Consider the following 26,542-nt stretch of genomic DNA (forward strand, 5'->3'; position numbering starts at 1 on the left):
GAAAGCCAGGCATCCCGCAGCGGGTGGGCCGCCGTAGTGGAGATTAAGCAACTATTGCCCAGAGTTGCAGTGTGGGACCCCATGATTAGAATAGGCACCGAGGCGAGAATTATCGAGTCCGTGGACATTTTGGGCTCAGGACCCTGCCGCGTCGGGAATTGAACCCTGGTCCCGGGCCAGACCTCTGCACCAGGGTCTGCCGCTCTAATCAGTGAGCAAAACTCCTCCAATAAGACTACACCTCGTTGCTATAGCAGCATACCTTCAAAACAGGCAACACCTTTCACTGTTTAGAGTACCAGCAATCAAAGCTTTAATGGAGGGTCTTAAAAGGGTGATCCCTCCAAGACACCCTCCTTCCCCAGTCTGGAATCTAATACTTACCAGATTTATGGGACCTCCTTTCGAACCTCTACACTCATGCGAACTGCAATTTTTAACGTGGAAGGTGGCATTCTTGATTGCCATTACCTCACTCAGGCGAGTTAGTGAGTTACAAGCACTAACAATTCAAGAACCTTTCATGCAAGTACATGCTAACAGGGTGGTTCCTAGAACAAACCCTAAGTTCCAATTTCCATATTAACCAATCAATAGAACTGCCAGTGTTCTTTCAGAATCCACAGTCAGTAGCTGAAAGAGCCCTACACACACTAGATGTAAAAAGAGCTCTGCTTTATTATGTGGACAGAACGAAATCATTTAGAAAGACAAAGCAATTATTTGTTGCTTTTTCACCACAACATGAAGGAAATCCAATATCAAAGTCAGGAATAGCCAGATGGATAGTAAATGCATTCAAATATGCTATCAAAAGGCCAAACGCACTTTAACCGTCCCCCCCAAGAGCACACTCTACAAGAAAAATGGGGGCATCCATGGCTTTCCTAGGGACTACCATTCACACTTTCACAAAACACTACTGTGTAGACGTGCAAGCAAAACAGCAAGCTGCTGTAGGCCAGGCTGTCCTCAAAACTCTTTTTCAAACTGCTGCAGCTGGCACAGGTAGCCACCGCTAGAGGAGATACTGCTATACAGTCTATGCCAGATATGAATTCAGCAGCCCACATGCCTCGAACGGAATATGCTACTTACCAGTATGCATTTGTTCTTGGCATGTAGGGCTGCTGACATTCATATCGCCCGCCCTCCTCCCCGGTGCCTGTCGCAGCTGCAGCATTATCTTTTGCATGGCCATCTCTTACTTTACTATCTCCCATCTCTGCCACAATGGCGAAAAACAATCTGAGGATGGAGAAGATGCCCATGCGCACTGTAGTCCAGAGGAGGAGTCACTTATCTCATGATACTTCGAAGACTCTTCCAGGACAACAAAGTGCAATCATCCGGACCCAACACTAGGTGGCGATCTATGCACAGATATGAATGTCAGCAGCCCGACATGCCAAGAACAGATGCATACTGGTAAGTAGCATATTCCTTCATAAGAAGGGAGATCTCCGGGGGGTGAGCTACAGATGGCTCTTGGGTACTGTGCCCATAGAAAGAGTTAAATCTTATCCGTACCTAGGATTTATTTTTTGGGATAATTTGAGCGAGAAAGAACATATTGTCAATCTGATAAATAAAGCGTTCGAGGCATATGAGCTGCAGAGTGTACACTTCGCATTAGATCGCCACCTGGTGTTGGGCTCGGATGATTGCAGGTTGTTGTCTTCTTGGAAGAAGTCTTTGTAGTCACGAGATAGGTGACTCCTCCCTTGGACAATACTGCGCATGGTAAAAACTTTATACAAACAATATCGACATCGAATATACTACTTTCGACGCCATCAGCTCCATTCCGGTGCATCGACGCAGGCCGTTGGGCTTATCGGCGCTGGCGGCCTACACCTCAAGGACAGGACTCCGTTCAAGAGATGCCCGGTATGTCGAGCAAAATTCCCTCATAGCGATCATCACGAGGTCTGCAACCTCTGTCTATCGCCAGATCACAACGATTCGACCTGCACAGCTTGTGCATCCTTCCGATCGAAAAAGACCATTCGGGATCGGAGGGCCCATCGACACGAGATGAGAAGTTCAGCCCCAGCACAGGAGGACATCTTTGATGACGAGGTTCCACTCATCCCGGAAGAAGATTCGCCTGATCTCCAGATCGTATCAGAGGCAGAGTACTCAGATGACTCGATTCCATCTCGTCAACCCGTGAATACTCTTGCCCCTGCACCACAGACACTGCCCAAGCCAAAGGCAACGGTCAACGCTCCGCCCAAGGGGCCCAGTCTAGACCGAAGTATTCCCTCAAAAGCCCCGCCTTCAGGCTCGGCTCCGAGGAAAACAACAACACCTTCCGGTGCCTCGCCACTGAGCAAACCACACGTGCCAATTCCATCTCTTCCATCGGCACAGAAGCACAAACATCCTTCGACACAGAAGGATTCTTCGACACCGAAGCCAAATCACCCTTCGGTACCAAAAGACAAAGATCCTTCGGCACCCACGCCTAAAGACGCACCGGTACCGAAGCCAATAATTGTACCGGATCCAAAAGAAGCTCCGGCTCCAAAACCGTCCGGTTCCAAGAATAAAGATGGAAAACCAGAGTCCAACTCCTCGGACCCGACGAGACCTGCTTCCACTCCAAGGACTCCAACCTCGGTACCGAAGACTGTAAGGCCTGATTCAGAGTCCCCTAAACCCTCAGACAAGCCTAATAAACCAAATTTACCTTCAACACCGATAAATTTGCCACAGGACACTAACGCCTCCTAAAGCAAAATAGACAAAAAAACCTCTAGCGGCACCGAAAAAACCAACGCCAAAGGAGGTTGTAGAGGAAGAAGAACTGTTTAGACCAGATCCTAAACAAAAGAAGGTCTAGATCAACCCAAAAACTGGACATGTGGAAGCTATTCCTCACAAGAAGAGACCAGCAGAAATGCCACTTCTACCTGTGGTTCCTGCCAAAAAAAAGGATTGTGCAACTTCTCCCATGCACCCTTCCTCTCCTTTACCTTCTTCCTCTCCTATCCCTCCTTACATTTCACCTACAGTTTCTCCTGTTCAATCTCCTGCATCATCACACCGCACTGATGAGGATTATGATCTAGGTGAGGGGGATGACATACCAGAGCCACATGCATACCCTGTAGATGAAGATATCAATCCAGATACATATCCTACAGATGACGATCTATATGAGTTCCTACCACACAATGTGCCCGACATTCCTGATCCTCAGTCCTACCCCAAAAAACCTTCCCCTCCGGAAGATAGTATTGGGTTTAATCACCTCTTAAATAGAGCTGCCCTTTACCACGGGGTTTCAATGCTCTCTGATGCATTGAGGAGGAGTTTTTACTGGATCCATTTGAGCAGTCACAAAGGTCTACGCAAATGCTACCCATGATCAAAGGAGTCATTAAACATGCTCCAGAAATATTTAAAGACCCTGTACGTTGTAGAGTGTTAAATCCAAGAATAGAAAAGAAATATAGACCAGCACCATCTGATCCAGTCTATATTAAGGGACATCTGCCACTAGACTCTTTAGTAGTGTCCAATGCACGGAAAAGAGCTAATTCCCAGACTTCTGGTGACACGCCCCCACCTGACAAAGAATCCAAGGTTATTGATGCATCAGGTAAACGTATTGCTGCGCAAGCTACAAATATATGGTGCATAGCAAATACACTAGCCCTTCTCTCACGCTATAACAGGGCTCACTACGATCAATTGGAAAAACTATTACAGCACCTCCCAGATCAATTCAAAGATCAGGCAACAGACCTCATACAAGAAGGCAAATTAATATCCAATGCCTCAATAAAATGTGCACTAGATGTAGCTGACACAGCATCCAGAGCAGTCAATACTAGTGTTATACTCAGACGACATGCGTGGTTACGCATTTCCGGGTTTAAGGCGGAGGTGCAGACTACCATCTTAAACCAGCCTTTCAATCAGAACCAATTGTTTGGGCCTGAAGTAGACACTACACTAGAAAAAATTAAAGAGGACACAGACACAGCTAAGTCTATGGGAGCGTTACAATCCACACAGACTAGAAGTTCTTTTCGTCGCTCCTTTTATAGAGGAGGCTCCAAGCAAACCGGAGCAGATACAACATCATCTTTCAAGACGCACACACAAACCTCCTCTAACAAAGGCTACTTTAGAGGAGGATACAGAGGCAATAATAATAAGAGTAGATGTAACGACAACAACCGCTCCTCTTCCACTCCAAAACAGTGACTTTCCTCTGCTCCCCAACAGCATTCCACTCCTGTAGGGGGCAGATTATCACAGTTCCTACCTGTCTGGAACTCCATCACAACAGGCAGGTGGGTGAGACAGATTATCCAACATGGCTACTGCCTAGAACTCACAGCAACTCCCCCCAAACATACCACCTAGGCAGCGTCCAATGTCTACAGACCATCTGACTCTGCTTCAACAGGAAGTTCTAGCGCTTCTACAAAAGGATGCTATTCAATTGGTTCCTTTAGAAGAACAAGGAACAGCAGTTTACTCCCTATACTTTCTAATCCCCAAGAAGGACGGGACACTGAGACCAATTCTTGACCTCAGGCCCCTCAACCATTACATACAATCAGATCATTTTCACATGATCACTCTGCAACAAGTACTCCCACTGCTGCAACAAGGCGATTTTCTTTCATCACTAGACCTTAAGGACGCCTATTTTCACATTCCTACACATCATGGTCACAGGAGGTATTTGAGGCTTGTAATACAAGGACAGCACTACCAGTTCAAAGTCCTTCCATTTGGGGTCACAACAGCACCACGGGTGTTCACAAAGTGCTTAGCAGTAGTAGCGGCACATCTCAGAAGACAACAGATACATGTCTTCCCTTACCTCGACGATTGGCTCATAAAAGCCAAATCATTCAGTCAATGTGTCCAACACACAAATCAGACAATTCAAACGTTGCACAACTTGGGGTTCACAATAAACTACACCAAGTCGCACCTGCAGCCTTCGCATGTTCATCAGTATCTAGGAGCTACCATAGACACATCTACATCTCGAGCGTATCCCAGTCCAGCCAGGATACACAGCATTCAGGCCTTAGTCTCCATTTTTCAACACTAGCAGTCTCTCCAAGCCAGAGTGTTCATGAGACTAATAGGCATGATGGCATCTTGCATCTTCATAGTTCCACATGCAAGACTGCAAATGCGCCCATTACAAGAATGTCTAGCACAACAGTGGAATCAGGCTCAAGGTCAGCTCACAGACCTGGTGTTGGTAGACGGCCGTACGTATCGCTCTCTGCAATGGTGGAACACCAAAAACTTGACAACAGGACGGCCGTTCCTCGACCCGGTTCCACAAATAGTGCTCACGACAGACGCATCCCTCACAGGATGGGGAGCCCATCGCTTACATTATACCACACAAGGCCAATGGAACAACCAACAAAAACTGTTCCATATCAACAATCTAGAGCTGCTAGTCATATTCTTAGCACTCAAGAGATTTCAATTACAAGTACAAAACAAAGCTGTCTTAATCTGGACGGACAATATGACCGCCATGTACTATATACAAAAACAGGGGGGGACACACTCTCTGCAACTGTCCCAACTCGCACAGAACATTTGGAGATGGGCCATTCCTCAAAACATACATCTGGCAGCAGAACACCTTCCGGAGTTCACAATCAGATAGCAGATCTGTTGAGTCGGCAGTCACAACAGATTCACTAATGGGAAATACATCCACAAGTTCTTCAGCCATTCTTCCAAATATGGGGGCATCCACAAATATATCTGTTTGCCACCCACGAAAATGCAAAATGCCCAACCTTCGCCGCCAGGTTTCCACACCCACGGTCCGAAGGCAATGCGATATGGATGAATTGGTCAGGCAGATTTGCGTACGCTTTTCCGCCTCTCCCACTCATTCCACTAGTAGTGCACAAGCTCAGACAACAGTGTCTAATACTAATACTAGTAGCTCCCACATGGGCACGCCAGCCGTGGTTCACCACACTACTCAAAAGTTACAGCTCACACCCTCCCTGTTAACACAGAACCATGGAGAAATAGGACACCCAGAACCAAGCCAACTGAATTTGGCGATCTGGCTCCTGAAGTCTTAGAGTTTGGTTACTTAAACCTACCACCAGACTGTATGAACATTATTAAGGAAGCTAGAAAACCCACTACCAGAGCGTGTTATGCCGCTAAATGGAAAAGATTTGCAATATATTGCAAAAATAATCACATTGAACCACTGAATGCTTCCATCCAAAATATCATTTGTTACCTTTTACATCTACAAAGGTCCAATTTTGCTTATTCTTCCATACGCCTGCATCTTGCAGCAATTGCAGCCTATTTACAAAATAGGCAAAATCTATCTCTCTTCAGAGTACCTGCAATTAAAGCATTCATGGAAGGATTGAAACGAATAATCCCACCTAGGTTACCACCTGCTCCTGTATGGAACCTAAACATTGTCCTTACAAGACTCATGGGACCCCCTTTCGAGCCTTTACACAAATGTGAATTGCAATTTCTAACATGGAAAACTGCTTTTCTTGTTGCCATCACCTCTCTCAGAAGAGTTAGTGAAATGCAAGCATTCACAATACAAGAACAATTTTTTCAAATACATCCTAATAAAGTGGTTCTTAGGTCTAATCCTAAATTTCTACCAAAGGTTATCACTCCTTTTCATCTAAACCAATCTGTAGAGCTACCTGTGTTTTTCCAAAACCCAGACTCTGTGGCAGAAAGGGCCTTACACACCTTAGATGTTAAAAGAGCTCTGTTATACTATACAGATAGGACTAAATCCTTTAGAAAGACAAAACAATTATTTGTATCTTTCTCTCCTCCACACAAAGGCAACCCCATCTCTAAAGGGGGGATTGCCAGGTGGATTGTAAAGTGTATACAAATATGCTATCAAAAAGCTAAACGTAAGCTAGCAATTTTCCTAGAGCGCACTCCACTCGCAAACTAGGAGCCTCTATGGCTTTCTTAGGAAATATACCACTAGAGGACATATGCAAGGCAGCAACATGGTCTACACCACACACCTTCACTAAACACTATTGTGTTGATGTGCAGGCCAAGCAGCAAGCTGCATTGGGCCAAGCTGTCCTTAGAACACTGTTTCAAACCACTGCAACGGATACAAGCGACCACCGCTAGGGGAGACACTGCTGCACAATCGATGCTAAGTGTACACTCTGCAGCTCATATGCCTCGAACGGAAAATGCTACTTGCCAGTATGCATCTGTTCTTGGCATGTAGAGCTGCAGAGTCATACACGCCCACCCGCCTCCCCGGGACTTGTTTCCGTTCCAGTTCTCATCTTACTTAGATGCACACGCATGGACATCCTTTCTCTTTACTTCTACTAACTCTATCATTTCCCATCATGGCGAAAAACAATATGAGGATGGAGTCGATGACCATGCGCAGTATTGTCCAAGGGAGGAGTCACCTATCTCGTGACTACAAAGACTTCTTCCAAGAAGACAACAACCTGCAATCATCCGAGCCCAACACCAGGTGGTGATCTAATGCTAAGTGTACGACTCTGCAGCTCTACATGCCAAGAACAGATGCATACTGGTAAGTAGCATTTTCCTTTCTCATGCAAACCCATTTATGGCATTTTATGGTGCACGTTATTAAGTTATTGACTGTTTACCAGATTAAATATTCCCCATCTCTATTATACGAATTGGAATCTATACCTACCAATCACTGGCACTTGATGCACAAAGCAGAAGGGAAAATTGTGCGATCAATTTGTAATTTAAACACCATGCACCAATGGAGGCACTATGTATTGGTCAACACTTTTGTAAGGGACTTGCCATCTTTAGTACGTTGGGGCTATATTCTTAAGCATTCAAAAGAGAATTCTTTGAGGAATCTTATAAGTATTGAATGTTTCACTTCGATAATGGGGGACTATACTTTGATGTCAAACCTAATTCAAGCACTTTAGCCTGAAATTGCTAGAGCTGCAAGATATGAGCTATTGTTGCTTTAGAGGCTACCGAAAATCCTCCATGAAATTTAGATCTGTGAAACAGCGTAGTCGCCATTGCGGGAGACTAAAAAGGTTGGAGGAAGTAACAAGGACAGAAAGTGTGTGTTTTTTTTTAAAATAGAGTTTTATATAGTTGGAACTAGACCCGAATCGGGCATCACAGCGCTTTACGTGAGCACCAGGTTAGGCACTGGGGAGATTAAGTGATTTGCCCAGAATCACAGGATGTTGAGCATCATAGTCGAGACCTAAACCCGGGTCCCCAGGTTCGAGTTTTGACCCCTCAGCCCTACTTCAGGTGGAATGTGGAACATTGGTTTCGCCACTGCATGCTCATGTTTAGACTAAATTGTCTCTCTTTAAGTTGTGTGATGGATGCTTGGCGGCGTATAAGTTGGGCTGATGGGAGGTGTAATTTGTGCAATGTTGCTGTAACGTTGATGGATCACGTATTTGTTTGGCCTGGTTTAAAGCCTGGTAGATGTTGTTTTTCAAAAACCTCTGTTTTTGACATGGTATTAATTCAGCTGGAGCATCCACTCAGGTCCTTTATTATCCATGTAAGAAAGTGCCCCTGTCACCCCCACTTTTTGCCAGGTATTTGATGTGATTTTGACTGGAGTGCACGGTGTCCCTGCTAACCAGGTCCCGGTGCCAGATCTCCTGCCCAAAACTGTACAGTTGTTTCCCCCAATTGGTAAAACCTTTAGCACTCTCTGTAAGTCCCTAGTAAATGGTTTATTTATTTGAGTTTTATATAGCGCTGGCTAGACCCGGAGGTATCAGAGCGCTTTACATAAGGTTTCACAAAGTTAGAAAATTACATAAGTTACAACAGTTACTAGAAAAACATTTTACAAACGTAGAAGACGAGATAAGTGGAGCTTAGGAGGGAAAGGGTGTAGGGTAAAGGGGTAGGATTGAAATAGGATGAAGAGACGAAGGAGAGTCTGCCCAAAGGCCGGCTGGGTAGGTGATGGTCGAGGAGGAATTCCACAGCTCATCTCCTCTATAGCTATCAGGTAGCTCCATCGGTCAAATAGCTTGGTCTCAACTGGAAAACATTTAGCGAGCATAGGGGACAAGATAAATGGAGAATATGGGTGGTAAGGGGGTAGGGTAAAGGGGTAGGAGGGAGATTGCGACTGAGAGACGAAGGAAAGTCTGCCCAAAGTCCGGCTGTGTAGGTGACGGCCGAGGCGGAAGTCCACAACCTATCTCCTCTTTAACTATCGGGTAGCTCCACCGGGCATTAGTCAAAAAAGCTAAGTCTCAATGGTCACGGTCCAGGCCAATTCAGGGAGATGCACAGTGGGTCTTCAGGTCCAGGCTGCTGCATGCGCCATCTTGTGGGGCGAGTTCAGAGGGGGGTCACCGCCATGTAATTCAAAGGAGGCAGGACGGTTTCAGTAATAACGAACCACAGGAAAACCGGGCTTTACACTAGGGAGTTGAGACCAGGTGCCCCGAGGTGAGGAAATGGAGTTGTACCTAGGGTACCCTGGTACCTAAGGCCTGATGTACCAAAGGGGGTTCCCTAAGGCTGCAGCTCAAATCGTGCTTCCCTAAGAGACCCCTCATCAAATCATGCAAGACTGCCACTGCTGGCTGCATGTTTTGGTGTAGACAAAAGTGAAAACACAGCATGACACGCATCTCTGGCTGCCATTTCCTCTAACACTGTGTGTAGAATTTGTAAGTCACCTCAACAGCAGGTCTTGCAGCCCAGAGGCAGAGTGCCTTATATTACTTGAACAGATATGCCCCTGTGCTGGTCAGTTCATTACTGCCAGTGCAAGTGAACAAGGAAGTCATTTTAGAACATGTGCTGGACACTGGTGAAAGTGAGTTCCCCAGCTTCATGATGGCTTCACTGAAAATAGGGGTCTTTGGTATAAAACAGCTCGTATTAATAAACCCACACTGATTCCAGTGTTGATTTATTAATACATGCACCCAGAGGGCACCTTAGAGGGGACCCCTGAAAACCTACCAACCACGGGTGTGTTGACTGACTGGTTTCTGTCAGTCTGCGGCCAGAGACACGTTTTTGACCTCCAAGGGTGAGAGCTTTTGCTCTCAGGAGTTCAGAAACAAAGCCTGCTCGGGAAGAGGGTGTTCTCCCCCTCAGGATGACCTGCTGATTAGCCTTCTAGGGCAGGTGAGCTTCAAAGAAGCCACCGCCTTTGAAATGCAAATCTGGCTTCCCTCACAGGAGGATAGCCTACCCCTTTGTCGAGAGCCCTTTAGCACCTGGACAGGCGGGAACATTAGCTAGTGAGATAGGCGTGCGACCCCCAGGGAAATAAAACCCCTAAGGTGGCCTACCCTGAACCGATCCTGACTTTTCGGAGTTGGTCGTCTTTGTTATGGCAAACTTAGGAACTCTGAGACAGGGCTATGCCCACTTCCCACAGGAAGTAGCCATATTGTGGGCATAGTGACCCTAAGAGCCAGTGCCGATTGGCTACTACCCTACACTCGCATTACGCTCCTAAATGCATTATTTAGGGTAGCTCCTGACACCAGACAGTCCAATCCTGGTGACCTGAACCAAGAAGACGGACATGAAGAATTGCAAAGAGCAAGAACAGAAGACCCAGCAACTTACTTGACGCCAACCCTGCCAGCCTGCCTGCTGACTTCGACAATTGCACCCAAAAGATGACTTGTCCTGCAGCTGCTGTCTCTGAAGCCTGAGAGACCGGCCAGCGCTTCACCCAGGAACCAAGAACTCCCCTGGTGCAACGGAACTGCTTCCCTGCATTCTGCAGGCACCCGAAGATACCTGAGAGGACTCCAAGACCTCGAAAACCCGATGCCTAAGGACACCACTGCACCAGTTGCTCCAAGTCTGAGTTGAACTGGGCCAACAGTGCCAGCGTGGGCCCCCAGCCCTCCAGAGGCTGATTCCACTGTGGTTTCATACCTTGTGGATTCTCCGAAGTCGCCTACAGCGTCTGTTCACAGGCCCCCTCTACTGCAACTGCCTCTGGTAATGAAACCTGATGCCTAAAGACACCACTGTACCCGTTGCCCGTGGAGAACTGAAATAAAGGTGTCCCTACATCTCCCAGCATTGTAAGGCATGAGCCCCCTGTTGGTTCAGCCTGACTAGCCTCCCAGTCCAAGCCTGCAGCCCCTTTACACGGATACCGATCCCCATAGTCTAACATTGGACACCCAGTGCCGTTTTGAATCCCCCCTCACTGCTGTCCTAGTGCTGCTGGTGGTGTCTTGCTGGTCATACCTTGCCCGCCACTCACCTTAAGTCCAGGAAATTGGTCCCGTAAGTCGCTGTACTGTGCCTGAATGCCGTACTTGTTCTTCTTTCCATAGGATAACATTCCAGCTTCTGAAAATGCACTAAGTGTTGACTTTTTCAATGCAAAAGTATTTCTACTGAAAAATGTACTTACCTGATTGTATTGATTCTGGTGCCTAGGATATATATTATGATACGTGTATTTTTATAAATTGGTGTGGATCTCCTTATTGAGTCGTGTGCATCATTTATTGATTATTGTTTGTATTTGCAGATGTCGAACACTCCTCTCTGATAAGCCTTAGGCTGCTTGACCACATTAACCCCTAGAAGAGCACCCTGGAATTGCTAGAGCAAGCCCCTGTCCACTCATAAGGGAATACCTGGACTCTGTACAGTCTACCGCTTTTTGATATTGTGTATAAAAGGCCAGCTTCTTACATTGGTGCTGCAGTGGTAAGATACAAGACTTGTCTTCTGCTGTACCATGTGGTTAATAAGTGATTCCACCTAGGAATCCAAAATTGCCATTAGTTTAAAGCATTTGTCTTCCCCGATTTTATTTTTATTTTTTAAACCTAGATGTTAGGGCCTCCTCTTAAGTTCCACGGTGAAGCTGTTTATTACTTAAGTAGTATTTGTTAGGTAGGCCTTTAGAAAGTACTTAAATATGTTTGTAGTTTTTGAAAAAGGTCACTAACTACCATGTCTGAAGTTGGTCCTTCCCAGGAGCCCTACCGGAACCTTAAGTTGGACAAACTTAAAACCCTCTGCGGAGCATGGAACCTTACCATGGGACCTAGACCCACAAAGGCACATCTGCAAACGTTTTGCTTGCAGAAAATGCTCGGTCCATGGCTGAGGGAGAAACCCCTCTTGGAGAAGGGGCAGAGGATGTTGAGGTGGATGAAGTAGATAGATGACAATTCCAGCAGTAATCCTACAGAAAGCAACATGACTGGGAGTACTACTAGTAGTGCCCCAGAAGAAATAGATAGTGACTTGCAGATCTTCATAAACTATCCAAGAGAATAGCATTGGAGGGTTAACTCTTACCTATAGAAAAGGAAATAGCTGAGTTGGGCCTAGTACCCATCTCTGGTGGCAGCAAAATCATTAATAGGGAGAAGGATGAAGTTTTCGCCACTAATATCCCGGAAGAGATTGTCCCGAAAATACACAGAGGTATCACCAAGTGGTTTATAGCCTTTGAGACGACTTGTAAATTGAGGCGCTTCAACAAGTAGTATTGGGGCTCTCTTTTCTAGGAGCTGGTCTCAGGAGAGTGGAGGGTTAGGCTCATGAAACTGAATAAGACAGCTGCTTAGTCTTATGACGAAGGATACCCTGATTGAGGGTTTTGGACTGACCACTGAAGAATACAGGATCAGGTTCAGGGAGACTCAAAAAAAACCTGAGTCCGACCTCGGTATATTTTGAAGACTTTTCAGTGAAAACACTAGGTAGAAGTTTGAACGGTAACAATGTGCATGACTATGATGGGCTTCATGATCTTATTATGAAAGAGCATCTGTTGAGTAGTGTTCCTGAGAAGTTACATCAGTACCATGTAGACCTAGGCCCACTTTCTCCTCAATAATTGGGAAAGAAGCAGACCACTGGGTCTAGACAGGGGTGACCAAGACAACTAATCGTGGGGGGGTGACAAAAAGATACGGGAAAGATGGTGATAGTCAAAGGGTAAAAACAAAGAGTCTTCTAAACGCCACAAAAAAACCTGTTCAGGAGGGTGGGCCCCGAAACAATACACAGTCTAAGGCTGGGTACCAGGGTAAGAACTGGAATCCCAAAGAGGCTGGGTGCTTTGATTGGTAGGCCAATGAGCACTAAACTGGAGACCTTAGCTGCTTCCACAAAAATAACTCCTTTAGTGGACCTGCAGTAAGTGCAGTGGTAAGTCTCCAGATGGGATCTCAGATGAGCCCTGACCATGTCTGAAAACTCACTGAAGCAACTTTAGTCTCAGGCGGTGGGGTGAATGTTGCTGCCCTGGCTGTTTGCCCAGTAATCTGGAGAAATACAAACAACAGCCACATAGCAATGGGGTTAGAGATGAAGCACTGAGGGATATTGGTGCAAGTGTCGCTATGGTGACTGAAACACCGATTTCTGATTGATACAACAGCCTGTGGACTCCTCACCTTGTGAATTATCCCAATGCGCAGCATTCCACAGAAACCTTTCTCCTCTGCTCCCCCATGTCGATGAGGGCATCACAATGGAATAGCTCTGCAGGCAACTCCGTGTGACGTCATCGGAGCCATAATTAGACTGTTGAACCTGGCACCTTGGCATGGATCTCCCTTCCATTCTTTTGCTGTTGCCTCATGTGTTTTTGCTGGTTCTAGATGCTTTGGGCACTGTCCCACTGCTGTCCAGTGCCACAGTGCAAGTGCTCCCTATGGTAAATTGATGTATGGATTAGTGACTCCATGATTGGCTGGTTTGGTTTACTTGTCAGACCCTAGTACAGTGCACTGAGTGTGCCCAGGGCTTGTAAACCAAATACTGCTGGTGGGCTTGCAGCACTGGTTGTGCCACCCACAGAAGCAGCCTATAAAGTGTGTATGCAGGCTGGTACTGCCATGTTGACTGGGCAAGTGCACCCACTTGCCAGTCCCTAAACCTTCTCTTTCGGCATATTAGTCACCCCTACGGTAGGCCGAAGGACAGGGTGCATTGTAGGTAAAGGTAGGAAATGCTGTGGTATGTGTAGCATGTCCTAATAGTGAATAACAGCCATTTTCTTTTTTCACTATTGCAAGGCTACAGGTTCCCCATATTCCAGAATGGACAGTTGTAGCGATCACCCATCAGGCAACAGGCAGACAGGCTAAATATCGCTGCGTGTATTTTCCAGCTCCCATGCTCAAGCTGAGAAAACACCCTTTAAACTATGTTTCCCAGCAGGCAGCGTGGCTAGACAACTGGAAGGCAAAAGCAGTTCCATACTTAAGCACCTCCTCTTCATAAGGAAGGTGCTTGACAGTCTTCTACTTCAGAGATTCAGGATGGCGGATGGTGCTCCCTGCCGGATTGTCAGCTAGAAGCAATTACAGCATTGTTCCGGCAATTTTCCAAAGGACTCCTACTACATCGAGGAGATTTCGTTTTAGGTGCAGGTATTTTCGAAGGAACGCCGGCGTGCGTCCTTAAAATTTGCCCTTCCTTTTGTTTCCGCTTGTCGAGATGCTGGCAGTGTTCGAAGAAACGCCCAAGTGCAGGGTGCATTGTAGGTAAAAGGTAGGACAAGCTGTGATGTGTGTGGCATGTCCTAATAGTGAATTACAGCCATTTTTGTTTTTCACTTTTGCAAGGCTACCTGTTCCCCATAGACCAGAATGGGCAGTTGGATTATAACATCTTATAATCTTAACCGACTCAGGGAAATAGGTAGAAATTAGAGTTTAGTATGCCTGAACTGAGAATGATAAAATACATCTTTTAGTGAAGTTGGTTTTAACATTCTGTGTTTGAAAATACCACTTTTAGAAAGTAGGTATATTCTTGTCTAACCATCCAAGCCTGCCTCTGCTGGGTTGTGTATTCCTTGTCTGGAGTTTGAGTGAAAGGGGATGGGGGATTGACCTGCAGTGGTAGCCTGACTGCCAAAGAAAGGAGAAAGGACTTTGTGCTACTTTCACTCAACTTGTGAAGGATCTCCAAGGGCTTGAGATAGAGCTCGCTCCTGCTGAAGTCTCTGGAACAACATACTTCACCTACCTGCTCCCCAAGAGTTATTTGGAAGTGCTGGCAGTTGTGTTGGGCTTTCTGAGGTACTGTGTATCGTAAGCAGCTGGATGTGCGACTCACGAAGAAGAATCATGTCGCCGCCGCTGTCCTCACATCATTGAAGAAGGGTATCGCCGCTGCCGCTTCACATCGCAGAAGCGCCTCACATCGCAGGAGAAGAGTGGCGCCGTCGCATCATCAGGAAGCGTGTTGCCGCCACAGCCGCTGTCGTTGCATCACTGAAGAAGGGTGTCGCTGCTGCAGCTGTTGCATCGCAACGCTGAAGCGCCTCGTATCGCCGGAGAAGAGGATCAACGTCGCATCAGACACCGCTGCATCACCGGGAAGCGTGTTGCAGGGCCTGTCTCGGCTCAGAAGAATCGTTGAGTCATTGCACGGCCATCGGGCGTGCACGCATCGTGTCAAGGAGAAGACACCGTTTTGTTTATTGCACCGGATCTTCATCGCATCACGGCGCGGCTGGTCGTATCACCACGGAAGCGCAGTAGGAAACCAACGCATCACTTCCCCACGCCGAGAAGAACAGACGCATCCCCTACGAATCAATAGGGACCCGACACATCACCGTTCTTGCGTGTAAGGAATCGACCCATCACCTTCCCTGCAACACTTTAATTGTATAGCATTACGCATCCAAAGGTACATTGAACTCAAAGTGTCACATTTTACATCTTAAGAGAACTAAGCTTATTCTACCATTTTAAGTACTGTATTGTGGATTTTTGTCGTTTGTGGTCTTGTGTTAAGTCTATATAAAAATAATTCTTTTTATACTACAACTTGTGTCGTGACCATCTGTAGTGTTGTCACTGGGTTACTGTATGTGTTCACAAATGCTTTACACACTGCCTCTGAGATAAGCATGCCTGCTCTTGCCAAGCTACCAACGGGGTGAGCAGGGGTTATTTTAGGAGTGTACCCCCTTACCCTGACTAGAGGCAAGGGTCCCTATTTGGTCAAAGGTACCTACCTCCGCCAACTAGAGACCCCCAAATCTAACAAAGACCTTGTTGGCGTGCTGATGTCAGTTCCTTTTTTTTCAGGCTCTCCATTTCTGGGAGTTTCTTTACTATTGTGGCAACTTTGTAGCCATCGAAGATTTCCTCGGATCACGACTTCGGGACATGTACCTTGTGTAAGTGGATGAATCTGAAGGAAAGGGAGGCCACCTTATTCATGGCCAAAGCCAAGAAACAGAAGAGGAGTCACAGGAAGTCTTGGACCTGGTCGAAGTCGCTGACACCTCACACTTCGGGGCCATCCAAGAAGAAATGGTACCATGCTTTGTTCTTCAATGGACTCTAGTCCAAAGTCGGGGTCCTCTAGTCCTAGGCGTCATCGCAGGGATGAGATCTCTCCGACTCCGTCTTCAGGGGTGACTCCGGCTCCGAGAGCTGCGCCTCCTCCGGCTCTGAGGGATATGTTGGCTACTCCACCTCCAACTCCTAGATCACTGAGGCCGGAGCCAAATTTGGTGCCTCCATGAACTGATCCAGAACTATTTGTCCGGCATTCCCGCCTCCGGGATCAGATCAATTGCATTTTTTAAATGCTATGTTCGGCTTGTTTGCAAGAGCGGCAGATCCTACTGGTGCGCCTGCTGGCCCCATGGGTCAGTTAGCATATTCCCTGGGAGGATTTCCCCCTCATTTTCCTGAATGCACAGTTCATTCCCTTTACACTATGGTTCCGTGGAGTTGGCCTCTTCCGATGCCCAGGTTATCGAGCCATTGCAGTCATTTAGAGGATCAAGTTCCATTGGATGGTTCTCCAGCGATGTCTGAATCCCAACCGCCACCATTACGACTTTGACTGACTTCGATCCCTGTTTCTTTGGACCCTCCGATGCTGGTTCTGTAGTCACTGGCCCTGCATCTGACGCCGCCAATGCCGAGGAGATCTCTGCGAGAGGCTCAAAGGCTGTTGGAGGAAGAGGAATACCAGGATGAGCATGGGGGGCTGAAGAAGGAGAGATAGTAGATCCTGACCTTGCTTTTGACTGGAAAGCTTGGTGGTCTTGCTCTTCAAAAGAGCTGTCGGCAGGGGCTTTCAATCTACGCTTCCTGATAGGGAGTCAAAGCGTATTGGGCAGTCTGCAAAGAAAGTTTTCTTGTCTGGGAGTATTGCTCTAAAATCCACGAATTCCACATGTCTCTTGAGTCGTTACATTCATGCCCTCATGGACACAGCCAAGGAGGTTGTATTGAAGTTGCCCACAGAGGTCCTAGGGTATTTTTCGGAACTGTTGTTGGATGCTCAAGCTGCTGCCCTAGGAACCAAGAACTCCTGTGGAGCAGCGGAGCTACTTCGCTGCATCCTGCACTCAGAGACCTGAGAGGACTCTTAAGATGGCAAGTCCGAGTTGAAGTGGGCGAACTCTGCCAGTGAGGTCCACCAGCCCTCCAGAGTCCTCTGTGGTGTCGCCCCCGTGTACTCCCCGATATCACCTGCAACCTCTGTTCACAGGCCCCCTCTACCACAGCTGCTCCCGGTAAGGAAAACCTGACTCCTAAAGACACCTCTTCACCAGTTGCTGGTGGCCGTGGAGAAGAGGACAAAAGGTGTTCCTACGTTCCTAAGCATAGTTAGGCCTGAGCCCCCCCCGTTGGTTCATCTCGACAGGCCTCATATTCTAAGCCTGCAGCTTCTTTAGACGAAGATTGATCACCATAGACTAACTTGGGCACCCAATGCAGTTTTGCACCCCTGCCCCTGACTTCCCTTGTGCCGCTGGTTGTGTCTTGCTCGTGCTGCCTTGGACCTTGCCCATCAAGCACCTTAAGTTCAAGAGATTGGTCTTGCAAGTCGCTGTACTGTTCCTGAATGCCGTACTTGTTCTTCCTCCCATATAATAACATTGCAGCTTCTGAAAAATGTGCTAAGTGTCGACTTTTTAAATGCACAAGTATTTCTACTGAAAAACCTACTTACCTGATAGTGTTGATTCTGGTGCCTAAATATATATAAAGATAGGTGTTACTTTTATAAATCAGTGTGGATCTCGTTATTGAGTTGTGTGCATCTTTGATTGTCTCTTGTGTGTATTTGCAGATGTCTAATTCTCCTCTCTGATAAGCCTAAGGCTTCTTGACCACACTACCCCCTTGAAGAGCACCTTTGGATTGCTAGAGCAGGCCCCTGTCCACTCATAAGGGAATACCTGGACTCTTTGCACAGATGATCTCTTTTTGATACGCTATATAACGAGCCAGCTTCCTACAATCCGGCGAATGAAATAATGTTATCGAATTTTTCAATTTTTTAAAGAGTTTTATTAACATATATTGTCAGGTGTCTTGTGTGGTCTGTGTCTTTTTTATTATGTGTGAAAGCAATTTTATTATATCAAGTTTTCTTTTTTGGGTATTTTACTGTTGAGCTCTTTGTAGATCAAAAAATCTTGTTTTCACATTGTGCAGTTCACCCATTAGATGAATATCTCTCCTTCTCCCGTTTTATATAAAAAGTTAATGATTTGTCTTTAAATATTGGGTATGAGGCTAAAGCATGAATGGCAGACACGTGAAACCTCTGTTAGTTGTCCAAACCTTTTATGTGCTTAGCTGTCCCCTATGCCCACCGTAGTATACCTTGACCCTGAGGAAATGTGTGCATTTTTTGTCTCTGCTCCTCCTTCAAAGACCTCTTGAACAAATTAAGACAAAATCATTGACCAGCATGTAATGTAAATTAGGTTTATTCTGCAAAACAAACTGGGTATTTATCTGTGACACTAGCTTTGCAGCTGAAGCACTTCTAGATTAATGTGACCTTCAGCCTCCCTGGGTGAGGTGCACTGCTCTTCCATATATTCATATTTTCAAATTTTTCAGTATAATTGCTTTGTTTAACTTGCTTATTTTTCCCAGAAACGTTTACTGAAAGAGAGAACAAAACTTCTTGAAAAAATCGAAGAGAAGCAGAAAGAACTGGCAGAAACGGAACCAAAATTCAACAGTGTAAAAGAAAAAGAAGAGAATGGAATTGCCAGGTAGTTTATTTCTCTAAATAATTGGTTTATGTTTAGATGAAGAAAAACCTCAGACTTGTTAAAAAAATTGTTGAAATTTGTATTATCCCTTTGCTTAAAAAAAGTACATAAAAGCACACAAAGATTAATTACCTTCGGGTGTGATTCTGCTCAAAATAAAAAAAGTGGCAGATCAAAACAGTGACCGGGTCCCTCTTTTTTCATACATATAAATGAAGAATAAGAGCAGCAAAAGAAGTAAAATTGTTAATTCAATTGGATGTGCTGTACATTTCTTAACTTGTAATGCCATTATTCACCCTCTGTAATCTTGCTGTCGTACCTTCCCAAGTATTACGGAATTGCCTGTACTGCCAGGCTAAACCGAAGCGGTTTCTCTAAAAAAAATCTCTCTCCCAGCGAATTTTGAATACCTCCCTGTGCAAGTATTCCTGTGTGTGTGATCTCCACCCCTTGCCCTTGTATCAAATTTCCACAATATATACCTTATATCCCATCTATCGGGCAGGGTTGTGCTTTCCCTTTTTGGCCACTTCTATTTTTGTTTGCTGTCTCTCATACCTGATGGTATTAGGTTTTTATTTCTGATAGAGTAAAACAATGTGTGCTCCTCTGCAAAGTATGTAGGATTGCTTTCCAGTAGCTTATACACCTCTATCTTATTATTTCAATCCTTCAAAATGGAAGAAACAAACATAAAACTTAATCACTAATTATGTTCTAAATTTGTCTAAACAACTTCTAGTGTAGATTTAGACACCAAACGGTTAGGCTATCTGCTGGAGTTGAGCGTAGCTCCAATTCTAATCCTGGAAATACATCTAGGTCTCACCCTGGCGAAGCGCGCAATGCGCGTTCTCGCCGCGAGACCTTTAGTTGTTAGCTCAGCTTACAACGAGGCAAGAGATGGGCACACGCAGCCTGCCGTAATCGGATCAGGACGCGCGCGCGTTCACCATCTCCTGTCTCTTTTAGCCTCCAACACACACAGGCACACCTCCCCCTGCTTTTGCACACGCACACGCACACACACACACACACACAGAGACACACACACACACGAGCGCACCTACACACACGCACACACACTAGCGCACACATACAGAGACACACACCACACCTTCCCCCCGCCTCATACAGAGACACACACCATACTTCCCCCCCGCCGCCCCCACACACACACGAGCGCACACACGCACACATACAGAGACCCCCCACAACTAACCCCACTCACCGCATCGGCGCCATTCCGGACTCTGCAGCCTCTGCGGGGCTCTCCCTTGGGCATGGGAGCCCCGCGTCACCACTGCTCCTCTCTGGACCAGCCACTCCGTGGGCGCGGGCTTCAGAAGACGGAAGTCCCGCCCCACAACAGGTTTCGCTCTCGTCTTGTTGATTCTGCAGAGTTCAAACAGGAAACCGAGCGAGGGGGAGATTAAAGAGATAGTCGGTCGAAGGGGGCGCTCCGCAGAGAAGGGGAGATGGGGGCTGCTGCTTCGGATGGAGGAGATCTAGAGAGCTGAGATTGTCTCAGGGCGGTGCGAGACTGTCTCACGGGAAGAGTGCCGGGCAGTCTCTGGGTTCTATGGAGAGGAGAAGGAAGTACACTGCTGGCCTGACTGCAGGGCCACAGCTGAGGCGGTCGCCGAGGATCACACAGCTGCAGAGGGAGCGCCGAGAGCGCAATCCGGGTTTCAGTGGTTCTTGCAGCCATGGCCAATACCTGGTGCCACGGAAACATCACCCGCTGAAAGGCCGAAGACCTCCTGTCCAAGGACGGCAGCTTCCTGGTGCGTGTCAGTGAGTCCATCAGCGGGGCCTACGCGCTGTGCGTGCTGTGAGTACACTCCACCTCGCCGCTTCCACCCACACAGGTCTCAGCAGGTGCAACCCTTCCAGGAACAGCCTGTCAGGAAAACTGTCAAACGCTTTCCACACAGGAACCGTTACAGACTGTCACACAATGTCAGACAGACCGCGAGACACTCTCGCCACAGAGACCGACTGTCGCTGTGTCAGCAAACCCATCTGTGAGACCCTCTCACCACAGAGATAGACTGCTAGGCTCCATCCTACCGAGACTCCCCCACCTCTCCAACCTCTAGATGCCGACTGTCAAACAGATTGAGAGACCGACTCTCAACATAGAGATGGCCGGAGGGACGGATAGACGCACACTCACACATGCTTTGTCAGCGAGATAGCTTCAGAAAGCTGAGATGGACTGTGAGACATTCTCATCAGATTGTCACAGTGAGCCTCACTAAAATAAGACACAGAAACCTAGAATGAAAGGCTCCCTCCGAGAGGTAGAGACAGTGAGACACTCCTACCATAGAGAGGCAGAGACACTCTGTGAAACCGACTGTGAGACACTCTCATCACAGAGACAGACTGGAAGTCACCATCCCTCACCACCATCCATCGACAGGTGGCGAGGTAGGCTGTAAGACACTCAACACAGCGAGACACCGACAGACAGGCGCAAACGACCTAGACAGACTTTGAGGGCACTGTTTACAGTGACACCCTGCCACACACACAGGCCTAGAATATGAGGCCCCCTCTGACATTTAGAGACAGACTGTGAAACAGACCGAGAGATATTCTCACAAAGAAACACACTGCAAGACATCTTCTTGCACACCGAGGCTTAGTCTGCGAGACCGCTGCAGAAAGCAGAGATGGGAAGAGAGACATATTGTGAGTCACCCTACAAACACAGAGGTCTAAAATGAAAGGCATCCTCGGTGAGGCTGAGGCACATTGTGAGGCGCTTCTACTCACAAAGGCAGACTACAAGACACCCTCCTACCCACAGAGGCCTACTGTGCAAGACACCCTCATACCCACAGAGGCCTAGAGGCCTACAATGCAAGACACCCACAGAGGCCTACAATGCAAAACACCCTCCTACCCACAGAGGCAGATTGCAAGACACCCTCCTACCCACAGAGACAGACTACAAGACACCCTCCTACCCACAGAGGCCTACAATGCAAGACACCCTCCTATCCACAGAGGCAGACTACAAGACACCCTCCTACTCCCAGAGGCCTACAATGCAAGAAACCCTCCTACTCGCAGAGGCCTACAATGCAAGACACCCTCATACCCACAGAGGCAGACTATAAGACACCCTCCTACTCACAGAGGCCTACAATGCAAGACACCCTCATACCCACAGAGGCAGACTACAAGACACCCTCCTACTCAGAGGCCTACAGTGCAAGACACCCTCCTACCCACAGAGGCCTACAGTGCAAGACACCCTCATACCCACAGAGGCCTAGAGGCCTACAGTGCAAGACACCCTCAGACCCACAGAGCCAGACTACAAGACACCCTCCTACTCACAGAGGCCTACAATGCAAGACACCCATAGAGGCCTACAATGCAAGACACCCTCATACCCACAGAGGCAGACTACAAGACACCCACCTACTCACAGAGGCCTACAGTGCAAGACACCCTCCTACTCACAGAGGCCCACAGTGCAAGACACCCTCCTACCCACAGAGGCAGACTACAGGACACCCTCCTACCCACAGAGGCAGACTACAAGACACTATCCTACCCACAGATGCCTACAGTGCAAGACACCCTCCCACCCACAGACACCTACAGTGCAAGACACCCTCCTACCTACAGAGGTAGATTACAAGACACTATCTTACCCACAGAGGCCTACAGTGTAAGACACCCTCCCACCCACAGAGGCCTAAAGTGCAAGACACCCCCCTACCCACAGAGCCAGACTACAAGACACCCTCCTACCCACAAGAGGCCTACTGTGCAAGACACCCTCCTACCCACAGAGGCCTACTGTGCAAGACACCCTCCTACCCACAGAGGCCTACTGTGCAAGACACCCTCCTACCCACAGAGGCCTACTGTGCAAGACACCCTCCTACCCACAGAGGCCTACTGTGCAAGACACCCTCCTACCCACAGAGGGCTACAGTGCACGACACCCTCCGACCCACAGAGCCAGACTACAAGACACCTTCCTACCCCGGGGGGAAAACATGGCGGCCGCCGGCTAGGGCAGGTCGCGTCTCTCCTACGGAGCTCCTGCAAGCCCAGTGATTTATAACTAAATCGGCACGATCAGTAGTTCTCTCCTTGACGAAATACGCCCTGAGAAGCTCTAACCTCACGAAAACCTATTCGGTGCTTTACCTTGCTTGTTTCCCGGCGTTTGGTGTCCGGTGCCCTTCCCGTGGTGGGAGCCGCGCTGAGCGAGCGGGCGTTCTGTGAAAGGCACAGGCGGTTCCTGGCTCCACCCGCTCGCGTCTGCCTCGCCGCTGAGCTGCTTGTCGGCCTACAGGCTTGTCGGCTGTTTTGTTAGTTATCTCTGGGGGGTCATTGGATTGCCGTGGGGGTCTGGGTAGGTCCGCACAGATTTCTCAGATCTCTCAGTCTCCAGCCCAGCCCCAAGTGAAACGCCTATCTGGCGAGTGTATGGGTGTATGGATGTGCGGTTCCAAGATCCCGCCCTCCGCTTCACTTTCCCGGTGGACAGAGGCAGCCGTGGAGCTGCGAAGGAGCCGCAGAGCGGCTGCTCGTGGTGTTTTTGGGGAACCTAGCAGCCTCCACTCCTCGTCAAAGTGCCCTACTACAACTAAAGGAGCTCAATCAGGTGGTGCTCCCAACGTGGAAAAAAATAAAAACCAGAGGAGCCGTCGTCCTAAACCTAAAGCCAGGAATAGGGCTGCACCAGAGGAAGATACTGCAGGAAAAACACTCGTTCAAGCGCTACCTACAAGTAAGGTGTTTGGGCAGGGGTGTGAGGGTGCTAAAGGTGCTAAAGGTGGCAAAAGAGATGATGAGATACAACTCTAGATAAAGACATTGTTGATGATAACATTCCCATTGATACTTTCACTAAAGTGGGTCCTGATCCTGATAGCGCAAAGGAGGGAGCTAAAGATTCAGTTTGTGGTTCTAGTGAGATAATCCAAGGCTCTTCTATTTATGTTTTTTCTGGTGTCCATATCGCTAGTTCTGCCACTACAGCCACTGCGGCTATAACTCCTCGACTGTCTGTTCTAAAAGGCCTAAAAGACTTAAAACTAGGCGCTAAACCAAAAGCCAAAAATACTAAAAATAGTGCAGTGAGGCTCACTCCTTCACTTAGAACATACTTTAAGGTGTTGCCTCAAGTCTTAGAAATTCCCAGCAGACCTCAAGAGGAGACTAAAAAGATGAGTGGTATAGAAGATACCCAAGGATCCGCCCCCGTGGAAGTGGTGGAAGTGTAAGTAGATTCAGGGGTTCCTGTTCATAATATCTCGGAGGAAGTTGGGCTTTCAGCTCCTCAGGTCAAGGTGGGTGAGACCCCAGAGATACAGGAGAAGATTTCATTGGAAGATCTACTACACAAAATCAAAAGTGGGTTCGCTGAATCCAAGCGCAACCAGCAGGAGATAAAAGCGGCGTTCGATGCCCTTGATAAGAAAGTTGAGTTTCTCTCTGAGAGGACAGATACTCTTGAAAGCACAGTAAGTGAATTAAAAACTAAATTAGATTCTGCAAATGAGAAGATATACTACTTAAAGCGCGATGGAGATGCAACAAAAGAGAGAGTGGAATCTTTGGAGAATTATTCACGGAGGAATAATATCAGAATCTTAAAAGTTCCAGAAGGAAAAGAGGGGAGTGAAATGAAAAAATTTGTTGCTTCCCTGCTTAAAGAGTCCCTGAACCTGGAGGAATCTGTGGAAGATCTGGAAAAAGATATTCAACGAGCTCACAGAGATCCTTTCCGTTTAAAACAGGGGAGAACTAAACCAAGGAAGATCCTGGTTAACTTTTTGACCTACTCTGTTAAAGAGAAGATATTGAATTTAGCTCTAAAATCCACAGCTTTAAAATCTCCAGACTTCTCTTATGTTGTTAGATCTGACCTATCTAAAACTACTCTCGATAGACAATGGGAGTTAGGCCAGAAAATGGAGAAGTTTAGGGCCCTGGGAGCCACTGTCCAGATGAGGTTCCCTGCCTTCTTGAGGGTTATGTATAACAATAAAATGCATAATATTCACTCCCCATTGGAGGCGGATGAACTTCTGACATCTATTAATGACCATCAACAGGGCAACATCTAGTGGTAGCTTTCAGGTAAAAACAGTAAGGAGACACTGAGAAAACAGAGATAAACAATATGGGAAAAAAAGGGGGGAAAATAGAATAAATATATGAAAGAAATATATGTATATACAAAGGAAAAAAAAAAGAAAAAAAAGATAATAAATAAATGGAAGGAAAAAAAATATATAAATAAATAGGGAGGGTGGTGAAGAGGGTGTTTTTTTTTTGTTTTTTTTTTCACAGAGGGTGTTTATATCTAGGGGGAAAAAATGGAGAAAGGAGACGGAGGGAAGGGAGAAAAAAAAAAGGGAAAATTATATATATATATATTTAAAATATATATATATAACAAATAAAAAGGGAAAGCTATTAGAGCACTAACTCCGATTGGAAAGCTATGCGACAAATACCCAACTTTAGTATTAATACTCTCTATAATTATGATGGTTTCCCCTAAAAAGAATATATCTAGGTATGCCGGGCTATATTTCAACTATGTAACAGACCTGGGCAAGGGAACTCCTTAGAGAGACAAATCTGGCACCAACGGCCAGATTAACTAAGGGGGGGTTTTCCAGGGAGTGGTGGGGGGGGGGGGGAAGGGGTAAAATTATAAAATATCCTCACCGTTCAGTCACCGTTCCAAACTCGCAATTCTTATCAAATATATTCTTATTTTTATTCTGTTCAAGTCGCATTGGGAGATGCAATTTTCTATTGAGTTGGAGTAGGGGTTTGGACATTAGCTGATGGGAATAAAATTCTTGTCCTGGAATGCCAATGGCCTGCGTGTTAAGAGTAGGAGGTATAGAATACTGCAATATCTGAGGGACTCTCCAGCGCAGGTCATTGTTATTCAGGAAACACATCTTCTTCAACATGAAGTAAGGCAAATGTTGAGTAAAATCAGATGGGTAGATTGTTTTATTTGCACTAACCACAATGCGAATATTCGTGGTATATTAATTATTTTCAAAAAACAAATAAAAGCTCAGATTCTTGCATATGAGGAGGACTTTAGTGGGAGATGGCTATACGCTAAAGTTAGTTTAGAGAACAGTATATATAATTTGGTTGCTTATTATGGCCCCAATCAGGATGACCCTTCATATTTGAATAAAATTCAGAGTCAGCTACTAACAACTCAAGGTCCAATAATTTGGATGGGAGATTTTAATTTGGTACTTAACCCAAAATTGGATAAATCCCCCAACTCAAGGGCACTAACCTTTAAGAAATCCAGGCAGGTATTGGGGGATGTTATGTCGGTACTCGGATTGGCAGATCCATGGAGGGAGAGAGCTGGCGAGGCACTCGGTGTATCATACCATAATTATAAATATAACCATAAGTCGAGAATAGACTACGCTCTTTTCAGTTACTCATTAAGAGACCCCCTAAAGGACC

General features: G+C 46.7%; 1 protein-coding gene across 1 annotated transcript in view; it reads left to right on the top strand.

The window, feature by feature from the left end:
* The window catches only part of SMC3 (structural maintenance of chromosomes 3), an 845,399-nt gene that overhangs the window by 226,503 nt on the left and 592,354 nt on the right, over nucleotides 1–26,542 (top strand). Inside the window, exon 12 of the mRNA XM_078643761.1 lies at nucleotides 18,921–19,042. Within this exon, the coding sequence (XP_078499887.1) occupies nucleotides 18,921–19,042 (122 nt within the window). The remainder of the gene's footprint in view (nucleotides 1–18,920; nucleotides 19,043–26,542) is intronic.

Source organism: Lissotriton helveticus, chromosome 5_1 (genome assembly GCF_964261635.1).
Source record: "Lissotriton helveticus chromosome 5_1, aLisHel1.1, whole genome shotgun sequence".
Lineage (NCBI taxonomy): Eukaryota > Metazoa > Chordata > Amphibia > Caudata > Salamandridae > Lissotriton > Lissotriton helveticus.